A 14,575-nucleotide genomic window follows, 5' to 3' on the forward strand; every position below is an offset into this window, starting at 1 on the left:
GGTGGTTAACTTGTTTTGTAAGGTGTAATTCAATTCACTTGGGTCCGAGTGCGATGGTGCAACAGGGAGGATCTAGTTTGTTGGTTTCTTGTGGTTGAGGTGGTGGGAGAGTGGTAAATTTGGGCGTGTAAAGGCAGGCTCGCGGATTTTTGTCTTGGTGTTTGATGGTTTGAGGAGCGCCCCATCTTCGAACCTCGACGAAGTTGCGTAGGTTATCTCCCCCCTTTTCTTGTTATGTTGCTTGTATTTTTGCTTGGGGCTCGAGTCTGTGAATTTTGAAAAATTGTTTGTGAGGTGGGCGGTCTGTGAGCAGTCTGAGAGTCTGGTTTCAAGTGGGTTTAAAGAAAGTCGGTTGATGTCTAGCTGTAACTACCTCAGAATTTGTATGTCTGGGTTTTTCTTTGAATATCTAGTGCTTTTATCTGAAAATTGGGAGTCTAGGCATGCATGTCTTCTTGTTCTTGGCTCTTTCTATCTCTAAGGGTCTCTATAACCTATGGTTGTAGGGCACCTCGTGGTCTTGTTTATGGTTAATGGTGAGGTTTCCATTTTTATGGGGCAATTATCAAGGAATCTCTCTTGTTGTGTGTTCTGTGTTATGAGTGTCGGTGATGATGTTATGGGATGGTGTTTAAGTCTCGGGAAGGTTGTGTTTGGTGTTCTTTTGTGTTTTTTTTTGGTAGAGGAAGATTCAATAGTGATCACATGTGTGCGCCCTTTCCTGTTGCCATGCCGCCCAGGCAACACATGCATTGTCGGAGGCGGGGAAGGTAGTAGTCCACAAGGATAGCGGAGAGCGAGGCTCTTTGCTCAGGATTCTGCTGCCATGTATTTTAGTGCAATGCCACTAGGTATAGGAAGAGAAATCCGCAAGTTGGAAACTCAAGTTGGGGTGGAGAGGCAATCCCACTCTGATCCTCAAATTATGGACGAAGTGTCTACCTAGATTTTGAACCCTTGACACACCAAGGGAAGGAAGAACTAGTATTTGAACTCAGTGACTTTACATTGGCAAATGAAAACTATGTTGGGGTTGGCTTTGAAGGACAAATAGGTTGAGAGGTACAATGTTTTGGCCACTTGGAAGACATTAAGAGAAACTGAGGAACCAATGGTTCACCTTGGATAGATTGGATGCAAGGTTTGCCCAAGTGGAGGGACACTTACATTGTGAATATGATAATGTTGAACCTCTAGGATTGAGTGTCAGAGCTCAAACTACTATCTCATATGTTGAGTTTGAATGATTCATTCTATCTGTCAGTTCTATTAGTATTTCTATTATGTATGTTTGGTTTGTTTTTGGACAACCCAATAATCTAACTAATAAATGAAATGGTCTTTTGGCTAGAATTTGACAATACAATTGTGTTTTTGTTGTTTAAAATACACTTTTGAATGCATAAATATATTTAAAACCTTCAAAAAACCCTGAGAAAAGATATTTGCAAATTATATTTTAAAAATCTATATCAGATTTTCAACAAAAATGACTAGAAAAAATGTTTGGAAAATGATCATTTCATCTATTAATTAGACTAGAAATATCTATATCTATATATATATATATATATATATATATATAAATAATAGTTAAAAAAATTAATAATTTATTACAATCACAGTTAATCAATGTATTATATTAATAATTTATTAGAATCGCTCTTAATCAGTGTGTTATAATTGATGTCCTAACTATTTTAATTAAAAACTATATTTTATTTATATATATATTTTAATTAAAATAGTTAGGAAATTAATAATTTATTAGAATGACTGTTAATCACCGTGTTATATTAATAATTTATTAGAATGATTGTTAATCAATGTGTCCTAATTATTTTAATTATAAATTATATATTTATTTTTATATATATTTTAATTAAAATAGTTAAGAAATTAATAATTTATCAGAATCACGATTAATCAATGTGTTATATTAATAATTTATTAGAATTATTTGTTAAACAATGTGTTATAAGTGATGTATTAATTATATATATATATATATATATATATATATATATATATATATATCGTTAGTTGAAGAAAGTTTTTTTGAAAAGTTTTTTACTTCAATTTAAGGTGGACGAGAATTTGTTGATTTTTTTTTTACTTTTTTAATTGAGGGTTTTGATTGATTTTCAAGGGAATATGTTCAACATATGCTTAGTCTTAATGCTTACCAACCGTTGTAGTGTTTTTTTTTTTTACTTTTTTAATTGAGGGTTTTGATTGATTTTCAAGGGAATATGTTCAACATATGCTTAGTCTTAATGCTTACCAACGGTTGTAGTGTATTACAGAGTTTGTTAGGTTGCGTTGACTTTTAATAAATTTAAAAAATTATATTCGACACCAATTTCCTAAGGATTTAAGATTATTCCAATTCTAATAAGATCCTCCATGAAGTTCATCATTATTCTTTATAACATTCATTTATATATAATCAAATTTTATTTAGCCAAATGTTACATTTTACAATAAGATGTGTAATTCATTTCTTTTCTTAAGATACCCATAACCTTTTTATAATGCTTAATCACTTAAATGTGTGCATTAGTAAAGCATTCTTCGTGTTGCAATAGTTTATCAACCACATTAATATGTTTAATGTAGTTGTACTAGTTATAATTTTAAAATGTATTTAATAGCTTACAAGTTAGATATATCAATAACTTACAATTTAGTAAAGGTTCAAAGGTCTAAATGTACATTTAAAAGGGCATGATATTTTAGGAGATGTTTACCCTTTCAATCTTATCACACAATAAATTAAATGTATCCAAAAACAAAAAGTCTATATTGATCATTCAAACTAATACTTCTCAACATATTTTTCATAAAAAAAAATACTTATAATAAAATATCTTTTTAACTAAAATTAAAAAATAAATGATAAATTAATTAAAAAATAATGATAAAACAAGGGCTACATAGTAGCTAGTCCCTACCACTTAGCTTAAAAAACAATAAAGACAGATTTCATCACAAAAATAAAACAACTAATAAAATATGTCACCACCAAAAATTAAGAAATATGATTAACTAATATTGTTTCAATTAACATATATACACTTTAATATATATATATATATATGTGTGTGTGTGTGTGTTTTTAATAAAATAATAAGTGATCTTAAATTGAAAATTTGAAGAAAAACTATAATTCATGAAAATGGAAATAATAGAAAAAGGAAAAATAAATAAAAAAGAAACAAAACTAAAAACAAAGAAATAGTAAGTTATTGAAGAGTCCATAACTTTATAAATAAATAAATTTAAATAATAATAACAAAAATAACAAAAATTAAATTCCCAGTGTTAAAGTATAGATAAGGGGCGGAAATTGAAGTACAAACTAATAAGCAGTATAATAATAAATAAGAGAAAAAATAAATTTTGAATAATCTGATATTACATGGTAGTTTAGTCCCAGCTATAAAAAGGTTAAGAATTTAAATAACAAAAAAATATATATACAATAAAAACACACACACACTTAAATAATAATACTAAAAATTGGGTTAAAAGTTAGTTTAATTGGTTTAGTCCCGTCTTTAAAGCATTTTTGTCTTTAAAACATCTTTGCAATTGAAAAGTCACGGGTTCAATTCTCTATCTTTGTATTTAAAGCATCTTTGTTATTGAAAGGTCATGGGTTCAATTTTTTGAACACTCTCAAGGTCAAATTCTTTAGACATTCTCAAAATCAAACTCTACAATTGAGTTGGCAAAAAATAATCCTTCAAATAAATCTACTTAATACAATTATTTAATTAATATAATAATCACCAATATCTTAAATTTCAATCCATAAACTACATTAATAAAATAAAATAATAAATAATAAAATCCAAAAATAAAATCATAACACACATCCATCTATTTATTAATATAAATGAATGATCGAAGAAGAGAAGTGGTGATCGAAGAAGAGAAGTGGTAAGATTTTATCCTATGGCCCGTAACAGTAAATTTGTTTCAAGAAAATAAGACTAGCAATTGTCCCAAAAGGTACAAAGAGAGGCCGATAGGATTATTAAATTGGAATTATTGAATTTTTCGTTTGTGGAAAACTCAACGGTTACAATGAATTCTTACAGTAATGCCACTGCATAGCAATTTGCAGTACCGCTGTTTTTCATGCTACATAGGCAGTGCTAAGGCAACGTTACAAGTGGTAAAGTGGGATACACGAATCTGAACATTTGAGAATATCAAAGATGAGATCCACATGAACTTGCAAAAGGACCTCCCCTGGTCTGCCAGGTGTTATAAGAGTTGCAACTTTGACACTTGTGTGCAACAATGTGAAAATTTACTTTAGAAGTTACTCCACAGTCATTGCATAAGATCCAAACCTGCTCAAATGACCGACGAGAAAGTGGTGAGGTATTTTCTCTCACGCTACCATCAGACAACTTACCATTTTGTTCTTATAAGCTTGAGGCATTGGAGTCAAAGCAACCTACATGACAAAAAAAAATATCAGAATCCACTCAAGAAACTTAAAAAATCAATTGCCATTGGACGAAAGAAAATTTCAAATATGAGAAATCAAAATTAGCAAAAACACATCTAATAAGCTACTCTTTATACAACCCATTGCAAGTTGACTTCAAGATGTTCATCTTGTCGAAAATATCTACCTCTCGGTCAAGTTTCTCCCACAATTTAGACATATCACAGACAGATTTGGAGCACACTGGACAAGAAAATCTGCAAAGGAAAAACAAACATGTTAGAATGGCAAGACATTTGAAATAAAATTAAAGCTGCTACAAGCTGTGACCACAGATCGCTGAAGAAGGTACCATCAATGGGCATATCAGTGCAAGTATATCTAGTATTGTGTAATAGTATATGTAGACTGGAAACAAGAGGTTGTGAGCCAGGGCACAAAACAGGCCACATATGAAACTTACTGAAGTGTACCTACAGGATAACGCTTTAGGACGGTATTGCATGTAAAGCCATAGGTGGATAAGAAGGGGATTATTGATCATGTGAATAAAATCTCAATACAGGGATATGACTATTCAAGAATTCTGATATACATGAGCAAAGCTAACTGATCATTAAGCAAAGTCAACTGTTTTTTGATAGACATGAACAAAGTCAACTGTTTGACTTTTATCATATCAAGCATATCAGGTATTCTACTATAACAAGATAGCTTGCCATGACATATATAACAACTACAAGGCAGGACACTGAAACCACTGATGTTGTTTTTATAAGAGCAAGAGAAAAATAACATAAATGCACCCGGTATAGCTAGGTAATCCGAAGCTAGCTTAGAAGTGGGTACTATTGGTCGGCTTTTTTCTTCCTCTGCTTCCCCTCTCTCCATTAGAAACAGTGAGCGTCCATACCGATGAGAATGAATCCATTACTATCTTTCTATGCTTTTGCGTTAGAATATAAAGGTCAGGTGCACTGGTTTCGTCATATCTCTCTACAGTTGGAAAGAGCCAGAGTGCTGAAGGCGGTCAATGGACTATGTGTGCATTGCGAGGCCGAATTCACAGGAATCAAGCGGTGGAAAGCCAGGAAACACGCCAGATTGACGTGGGACGTTGCCCCCCATGGCGAAGAAGAGGTTGGTCTGTGTGTTGTGGTGTCTTTGTGGTTTTCTCCAGATATTGGGTCAAGGGTTCGAGCTTCTTAGAGACCGGGAAACCCCCAGCTCAACTGAACTGCTCTCACTCACTCTGTGTATGTTGTTTGGATTGGATTGCTAGTGGGTCAAATTTGACTGTGGGAAACGGGTCGCTGGCTGTGTGTAGGTTTTCTTCCAGTTATTAGCTCTAGAAGAACTACTCCAAAGGATACACGTCCATCTTCTTATTAACCTGGCCATACATGAAATATTCTGGAGCCAGATACCTGAGATATGATAGTAGCTAGTTTTATGAAGCCTTGATTATAAATGACATTTATTTTCCTAAGGAAAGAGTTGGTGTAAAGAAAGAAATGGATATTTACCCAAATGTACCTACAATATCACTACCTATTGTTGTTTCTCACCCCCTCGAGAATAGATTCACTAATGGATTCCCACAGTCTGAAATAGAATCCAAGGCATCAGAAGGTAAACCTAGGATACCCACTTATTCAAGACATGTTCTCTAGAGACTATCACTTTGCATTTAAGTAATTTCATTCATCCTCTTATGCACATCTCAACAATTTTCCTTCAACCGATCAGTTTGGGTAGCTGCTTGAGGTACCGGAGAATAACGAAGATAAGCCTAAGCAGGATAATGACGATCAAGAAAGGTAGAGACCATCATCCACAGTTTGCAGTTCTGTAAAATAAAGAACATGACAAAGATTTTACTTAGAAAACAAGCTGTCAATAATGGGTTCCTGGAAGTAGTTGAATAGAAGCTACTTTGTTTTGTTTGGGTGATTATTATAAAAAGGTAATGATCAGTGAGTTTCTTTCCTTGCAACAGCTATGGACATAACCTTCCAGAGAGTCCATTTTCAAATCTTAATGGATCCAATCGTATTAAAACGGTATTAAATACTTCAGGGAAAACAGTGGGGAACATGCCCACTATTTCCAAAGCTTTAACACAAGCATCATCAACATCTGTTATCAATAAGGAACTTACTTGTTCTATATGCCTGGGTACTTAGAATATTCGTTTTTTTGACATTGTTATTTCAATGATTTATCTGTATTCTAACAACAGACAACAAAATCCGAAACTTCTACCTATAAGTCTATGTGCAGATGCCGTTGTGGAGCCGAAGCAATTAGCGTGTAGCCACTTCTTTTGTTTGAAATGTGTGCCAAAGGTGAGATAAACAAAGCACTCATTTGCATTATTAAATCAATATATTTTAACATATATAATTGATTCAGGCTGCCATTTCTGTGAATTCTGCTGGTGCAGGTAATTAAATTATCTGAGGAGTGCCCTATCTGTGTGCAACACAAGGGCAACCAGGTCTTTAAACTTTTTGGAAGGAGAGATTTATAATTTGATTATTACCCTTGGGAAAGAGAGCCAGTCCCACACCAAATGAGTGGTAGTTATACAAAATATACATCATGATACTCAGCTTGGTCCATTTCTCAGATGGCACCGGGTCTAAAATATAAAACAATTTGAAAATGGTGCAAATGCAATCCTTTGTATCTATATGAAGATACAGATAATGTACACAATGCTCTTCTAATCTATGCTGAATTAGATTCAATGATATTTGCCAGAGGGAATTCCATCTCCAACAAGGTTCATATTATGGATGGAATACCTATCATATAAGTACTGCCTTGACCAGATATGATGTCCATTTCCAACGTCAGAGAGATGTGAATTTTTGCAATATGCACTTATCATGGCACCAAAATTTATAGGCCTTGACATATTTTTGTTTTGGCCTGCAGTAGAGACAAAAAAAACAGCAAGAATATCCATTCCAATTGACCATTACTTCCTGAGGTTCCTTCAGTGACAAGACTGGAATCTTCAAGCTTCACAGTAATGGATTTTAATACCCTGATTTGACTCTAACTGAGCAGTTCTAAAAAGTTGCATAAAGTTTACAAAGCAGAAGCTATACTGTAGCTTTCTTCGATGAAAGGGAAAATTACCAACAACTTGAGTATATTTACAGACAAATATCTCAAACTTGGTAGTGAGAATATTACAGGTTTAGCAAGGGTAACTCCAAGACAGACCTAGCCAAAGATGTCCTTGTTCTCATGGACATTTAGTATGAAATTTAAGCACCTACTACGTTGGTATAATGATATAATCTGTCATACAGTTTCTATTACTGTAACTGCTCTTGCACACCTGCCACTTAATCCATATCATTATTACATAATCGCAAATTCAACCTTAATTTAATTCTTTTTTAACATGTTAGATTGATAACATCACAAGGTGAACCCTCAATGGCCAGTTTACTGTGATCATCAACTTTTAGCATATAATGAAAATTTTATGATATACAGTTGGCCTTATAACAGAAAACTTCTATGATAGACAGATAAAAAGTTTATACAGATATTTGAAAATTAGAAATTTGTAGAAAATTTTATAACAGCAAAAGCTGCAAATATTGAAAACAGTAACATTTTAACAAGATGGGAAAATGAAAAGAACCTTATTTTTGTTCCATTGGACCAACAGAAATAAATATCAGGTAGACAGGCTGTAAAAATATTACACTGTAAAAAGGAGCATATAATAGGAAAATATCAAGATGAACAGTTACTTGCAAGAAAAATAAAGAAAACATAGGCTATTTCACATGAACGGAAAATTCAAAAATAAATACAGATAGCTAGCAATGCAATTTTATTCATATCATTATAGTTGTTAGGTTGTGATGAGCATCATATTTCCTACTTGAAATCATGCTTCACTGTCACACATTTACAAATGAATGGTGGAATACATATGCAAAAGTTGTCAGTTTGGGCCACACACGCCACCAAGGTTTTTTTTCCAAAACTTTGCCCATACTCGGATGCAATCCTACAGCTGCTACAACGCTTTTAGTCTTGACCTGCGTAAGACACTTGCTGTGACACCCTTCACAGTCACATCCATCAAATATTTTTATGACCTTATGATGACCTTCCTTCACAGTCACATCCATCAAATATTTTTATGACCTTATGATGACCTTTCTTCAGTCACATCCATCAAATATTTTTATGACCTTATCCTTGTCTTCTCCTATGCAGAAACAGGCAATGTCTAAAAATATACATCGATCCTAATAATATCTTTTTGAGCAAATTGAAGCTGCAAAATTATATTATCGAAAAAAAACAATTGAGATTTCAAATTGCCATAAAGTTCCCACCATATTCATCTCAAAATCTCAAAAGACTGAAGGGCATATTCTGTTATATCCCCTATTTATGGCCATCCCGTAATAGAAAAGAGCATGTCGACATGCTTGACATAAACTGTTTTCATAATAGATTTCTGAGCTACATCACAAGTGTCTAACCGTACTGTACAATCTGTTCAAACTATGAAACAAAATGAAATCGTGAAAAAAGACATCTATCCAAAGCTAAGGCTGAAGCATACCAGCAAAATGACAGAGAGCAAAAAGTCATTGTCAAAATTCTCATCACATGGATGCCTTTTCATGTACCCCTTCTCCCGGCTACATATAACAAGCTCCTTACACTTAGCCTTCGCAAGCAACATGCCCGTAAACATCCATCCCATCGAGGAAGAGAAGGAAATCCAAGAGTGAAGAATATATATTTCTCCCCATTTTACAAGTTATTTTTCACATCGATATTTTTCAGATTACATTTCTGAGCAATATCATCTAAACATGTCTTTCATGGGCTTGAATATAGATTCCCTCCAAGAGTATCCATGACTTCCACCACACTAAACATTACACATTCTTTCCTCTCTTCATAAATACGGCCATACATAATTTTATTATGCTTTATATGTTGGTGGGAAGGGTTCTATCTTTTGCAGCGATTGGTTTTTCCAGTAGCCCAAATCATTTATTATTTAAAATAGCACTTCAAGTACTCGGAGATACTGGGGACAACCCATCATTAGCATGAAAAAACAATAGCGCTTCAAGTACTCGGAGATACTGGGGCAAAACCCATAGCTGGTATGTAAAAACATTTAGTGACTTCTTCAAATCACTACAGAAAGAGTCTGGCGGAAGGCGTGCAACCAAAAAAAGTTCTTCAGAATGTTCGTTATTGATACCAGTTAGCTCATAAATGGAAAGTTTTGGTTCCTGAGATAGGAAGTATATCCGTATAGCAACATTTAACTAAAATCGAGCTACCAGAAACAAGGATATCCCTCACTGTGAAGTCAATGCACGCAGCAGCTCAGCATGATCCACATCATCTAAACTTCTGAAAGTCTGATTTGATGACCTCTGAACATCGCCATGCCTTCTTCAAGGCTATTCATTCACCGATGCATTCCAGTCAAATCCTTGTAAAATTTGTCATTTAATAATATTAAAATGTTCTTAGCTGCATATTCTCTTAAGGTTAAACACAAAAAACATTTTGATAGTAACCTGATCTCTTGCAGTTGAAAAGATATTTTAAGGGTTATCCCTCATCCCCACCAAAATACGCAATACTCACAACCTTGGCTTCCCTGCCGTGTTGTTGCGGCAATTTTATTGTATTTCCAAAATCTCCTAGTTTTCCGCTCAAACCACCTGTAATAGTGTGTGTTCAGATCCAATGGCTCAATGCCTTTTTTCTACACATTACAAAACTTTTATATTTGGAATTAGATCTTTAACTAAAACCCTGAGCAATGCCTTCTGCATAAAGAAGAGTTGTTCCATACCCTGGGATGGAGAAGATCCCTGAGTACGTGTTTTTGTCTTTGTATTACTCCATATAGAGAACAACTAGTTTTGCATAGCTATTAAAACTATTTAAAATAGTAAATAAACTATTAAAACAACCAGTTTAGAATAGACCCACATTATCTTTGGACTTACATGCTAACATAGCTTATTTCAAATTTAGATATACCTGTGTTAAACTCTTATTTTTTTTAAGCCTTAGCAGGATCAAACAAAGCAAACTGCAAGGAGTGCCAAGAAAAATAGACACCTCTTAGTACACAATAGATCTGGGATAATAAGGCTCCATGCTAGTATCGATCATTTGTTAACAGATCTGGATTGATAAGGATCTAGAGCTATTAAGGAAATATGGGGTTAGAAAATACCAGAGGAACAGAGGCTGTTGCAATAGCTTCTTGTGTTTGAGAGTCAAGTTTGACCCACATTATCTTTGGACTTACATGCTAACATAGCTTATTTCAAATTTAGATATACCTGTGTTAAACTCTTATGTTTTTTTAAGCCTTAGCAGGATCAAACAAAGCAAACCGCAAGGAGTGCCAAGAAAAATAGACACCTCTTAGTACACAATAGATCTGGGATAATAAGGCTCCATGCTAGTATCGATCATTTCTTAACAGATCTGGATTGATAAGGATCTAGAGCTATTAAGGAAATGGGGTTAGAAAATACCAGATGAACAGAGGCTGTTGCAATAGCTTCTTGTGTTTGAGAGTCGAGTTTTCCCAAATCCGCGTAACCAAAGGCGAAGGTATTCTTGTTGTCCTGAACCCGGAGGTTTTGAACAGCCAAAGCGATCATAAACCACCGAGGTCCGGACGACAATAACACGTTCGCTTCCTCCCGTCCGGATCAACAAGCGGTGTCTTACCATAAATAAGACAAGAGTACCAAATAAAAGAAGAACATCGATCATCTTCTTGAGGAGCTAATCCTGATAAGGGTTAGAGGAGATCGAGCTCTGACAACTTCACGCCATTTCGAACTGACATCTGAAAAATAGAGGAAATACGCACATGAACAGCGTCGTTCATAAACCCAATGCTTCCTCTCTTCCTCCATCTCCAACAGTACCACGTCGTGAAAGTGCAACCACTGTCATGTGTATTTAAAAATCACAGATCTATCACCAAATTCTTGAGAAGTGGTGAGATCTTACCTTCTCCCGCTTGCCAGTATGGGTATGGGAAGGAATGGGAAATCTCTCAGCATGACGAACTGGATCGAACCTTGATGGAAAGTAGTTGACCTGTAATTCCAGCAATTGTTTTGTAAAAATCAAATCTCTCCATGAACATTGACTCGATGTCCAAGTAATACGAGAGGTATTGAAAAAGAAAAAGAATAAAATTATTTACCAACCTCTTCATCCCTGTGCATGAAGTTCATGAATCCCTCATGATGATTATTGTGATGTGCACACTTGGGTGCATTGGCTGGCAGCATCAAATAGTTGGGTCCAAGTCGATGCCTTTGTGTATCTGAGTATGAGAATATCCTTGTTTGGAGTAGCTTATCTTCAGTGTAATAGACACCAGGAACAACAAGAGCAGGAGCAAATGCAAGCTGCTCGTTTTCAGCAAAGAAATTGTCAATATTCTTGTTCAAGACCATGCGTCCTACAGGTTGAAGAGGAAAGATATCCTCGGGCCAATTTTTCGTAACATCTAAAGGATCAAAGTCATATTTATCCTCATCCCGAGGATCCATTGTCTGGATAAAAAGTTTCCATTCAGGATAGTTGCCTGCTGCTATAGAATCATAGAGATCCTTGGTTGCATGACTGTGGTTTGTCCCACCTACTACAACTGCTTCATCATCCAATAGACACTTAACTCCACAAGTAGGCCTCCAATGAAACTTCACATAGGTTTGCCTGCCAGCCTTATTAACAAGGGTAAAGGTGTGGACACCAGACCCATCCATATGCCTGTAGTTTAAAGGGATTCCAAGATCATCAAAGAGAAAGGTGAACATATGCAAACTCTCTGGGTGGTGAGAGAAGAAATCTCGAATCCTCCAGTCTTCTTGAATGTGACTTTTGGGATTTGGTTTCAATGCATGAACCATGTCTGGAAACTTCATACCATCGCGAACAAAGAATACAGGAAAATTATTTCCAACAAGATCGAAGTTCCCCTGCAAGAGAAATGAAAACCCCATGAGCTATATGGGAAAAAAAAATGGGGTAGCATCAATTACAGAATAATCCTTTGAAAGAACTTTCAAAAATAGTCAAATATTTGGCCGCTTCATAAAACGAGTATTAGAAGACCAAAATTGTAGCTACTGCAGAAAGCAAGACGGGAAAAAGATTTGAATTACCTTCTGGCTGGAGGGAATGCCTTTGAGATAAGGTGAGCTCAATACCTGCAAAACACGGCACAGAAGGGCTCCATCTTCTCTGACCGCCCACCCTTTGGCGGGATGCAGAAAATCTTCAGCAGCAACCGACACAGCATCAGTTCGGCCGCATACGGGCCTCTGTGGCGGAGTCTTCGCAGGAATTTGATTAGCGAAGCCCTGAGACCTTCAGCGATGAACGCGTTTGGGGAGGTGAGGGAATGGGGCATCGGCCGCCTGGTGGAATACCTGAGGAATGAAGCGGCTCGGAAAGGGGGAGCGGTGAGCGTCGCGGATCAGTTCTGAAACGCTTGCATCAATCCAGAAGACGTTGAACACTTTTTTTATGGAGGCACCTTTTACCAAGCAGGTCTAAAGACGGATACAAGGCCTCTGTAGAGGTTAGCAGGGTACTACCTAGATACCAGGGTTCCCCTTACCTGTGCTTTATTCTGTAAATGGCACTCCCAACTACAGGAAGGCTTCATAAAACGAGTATTAGAAGACCAAAATTGTAGCTACTGCAGAAAGCAAGACGGGAAAAAGATTTGAATTACCTTCTGGCTGGAGGGAATGCCTTTGAGATAAGGTGAGCTCAATACCTGCAAAACACGGCACAGAAGGGCTCCATCTTCTCTGACCGCCCACCCTTTGGCGGGATGCAGAAAATCTTCAGCAGCAACCGACACAGCATCAGTTCGGCCGCATACGGGCCTCTGTGGCGGAGTCTTCGCAGGAATTTGATTAGCGAAGCCCTGAGACCTTCAGCGATGAACGCGTTTGGGGAGGTGAGGGAATGGGGCATCGGCCGCCTGGTGGAATACCTGAGGAATGAAGCGGCTCCTAAGAAAACGGCACGAATTTAGCAGCAGAACCGTCTTCATCAATATCCATGAATACACGACGCAGCTCGCTTGCAGAACTCTTCGGTTATCCCCGCTCTTTTCCCGATGCCACGTGTCGGCGTGAGATTACAGAACTTTGCAGTTATACTCACTCTATTCCTGATGCAACGTGTCAGCATGAGAAAGAAAGGGACGACGAAAGTCTATTTCAATAGGAAGGCCTATCGGCCTAAAAATAGATTGAGCTTTCTTGAATAAATAATGGAATTTCCTTGAGTGCCTTCCCATTAGGCGAAGGCGAAGGCGACGGTGACGGTGACGAGCATAATGAAATTAATTTATTCTACAAAATATTTTAAAAGCATGCGCGAGAGGAATAATGGTCGAGTAAGCATCGATGTTCTACATGAATTTGAGTCGGTGGTTTTCAGAATGTGAAGGTGTCACAAGGTGGCGTTTGATCCCTATCCCTATGCTTTTTTTTTTTCAGAAGAAAAAAACATCATATATTTATATTAAGGATATATAAAGGTCTTAGATACAATGACTGTAAGAGACTGTTGCCAGCCCTTAATCATATTGCTGTATGAACAATCTATACCAAACAAAACTAGTTCAAATCATCCTTATCAGAAAGACCGAGAACTGGAGAGCGACTTAAATGGCTATGAGAAGAGGCTGTATTTCTCCCAGATTTGAGACCCCAGATTAGAGACCCAAAAATTTTTACAAGACTGTACCAAAAAGCAGAGCATCAATAATATGAATGACTGTTGCGCCCAGCCTGCTGAAATGAGGAGCCATGATCAACAAAACTGTACCAAAAAGCAGACCATCTAAAATATGGATGACAGTTGCGCCCAGCCTGCTGAAATGAGGAGCCATGATCAACAGGAGCATGTTACATACGGAGATCATCAGAGACCAATTGCTGATCTAGAACTACGACATCAAAAGAGAATCATTAAGTGGAATTTCAGAAAGTGATATTATTATTATTTTTAATATATATTATATATTTATTT

The 14,575-nt window shown here is 36.1% G+C and overlaps 2 protein-coding genes and 1 long non-coding RNA gene across 5 annotated transcripts; all 3 read right to left on the minus strand.

The window, feature by feature from the left end:
* Positions 1–4,106: 4,106 nt before the first annotated feature.
* Positions 4,107–11,374, minus strand: LOC149193813 (uncharacterized). 3 transcript variants are annotated; one of them, XM_089404948.1, is made up of 3 exons: positions 11,035–11,374; positions 4,653–4,722; positions 4,107–4,471 (listed from the first exon to the last, which is right to left on the minus strand). In XM_089404948.1, exons 1-3 carry the CDS (start codon positions 11,276–11,278, stop codon positions 4,462–4,464), a joined length of 324 nt encoding a protein of 107 aa, XP_089261074.1. In that variant the 5' UTR covers positions 11,279–11,374; the 3' UTR covers positions 4,107–4,461. The 3 variants fall into 3 exon arrangements, 1 of the variants encoding a protein (XP_089261074.1); XR_016254483.1 differs by lacking the exons at positions 4,107–4,471; positions 4,653–4,722 and adding an exon at positions 9,776–10,203; XR_016254484.1 differs by lacking the exons at positions 4,107–4,471; positions 4,653–4,722; positions 11,035–11,374 and adding exons at positions 9,776–10,203; positions 10,529–10,749.
* LOC149193814 (uncharacterized) lies at positions 9,666–10,565 on the minus strand. Its single transcript, XR_016254485.1, has 2 exons — positions 10,057–10,565; positions 9,666–9,936 (listed from the first exon to the last, which is right to left on the minus strand). It is a non-coding gene; the product is annotated as an uncharacterized LOC149193814 (long non-coding RNA).
* A 114-nt stretch (positions 11,375–11,488) lies between the features above and the next one.
* On the minus strand, positions 11,489–14,435 carry LOC149193815 (catalase isozyme 2-like). The gene is made up of 6 exons (XM_089407445.1): positions 14,281–14,435; positions 13,263–13,467; positions 12,955–13,077; positions 12,688–12,846; positions 11,725–12,528; positions 11,489–11,611 (listed from the first exon to the last, which is right to left on the minus strand). The coding sequence occupies exons 1-6, from the start codon at positions 14,433–14,435 to the stop codon at positions 11,489–11,491; spliced, it is 1,569 nt and encodes a 522-aa protein (XP_089263571.1).
* Positions 14,436–14,575: the final 140 nt, after the last annotated feature.

The sequence above is a fragment of the Pinus tabuliformis genome, chromosome 2_2 (assembly GCF_031772625.1).
Source record: "Pinus tabuliformis cultivar Carrire ecotype Pingquan chromosome 2_2, CPIR1, whole genome shotgun sequence".
NCBI classification, from domain to species: Eukaryota; Viridiplantae; Streptophyta; class Pinopsida; order Pinales; family Pinaceae; genus Pinus; species Pinus tabuliformis.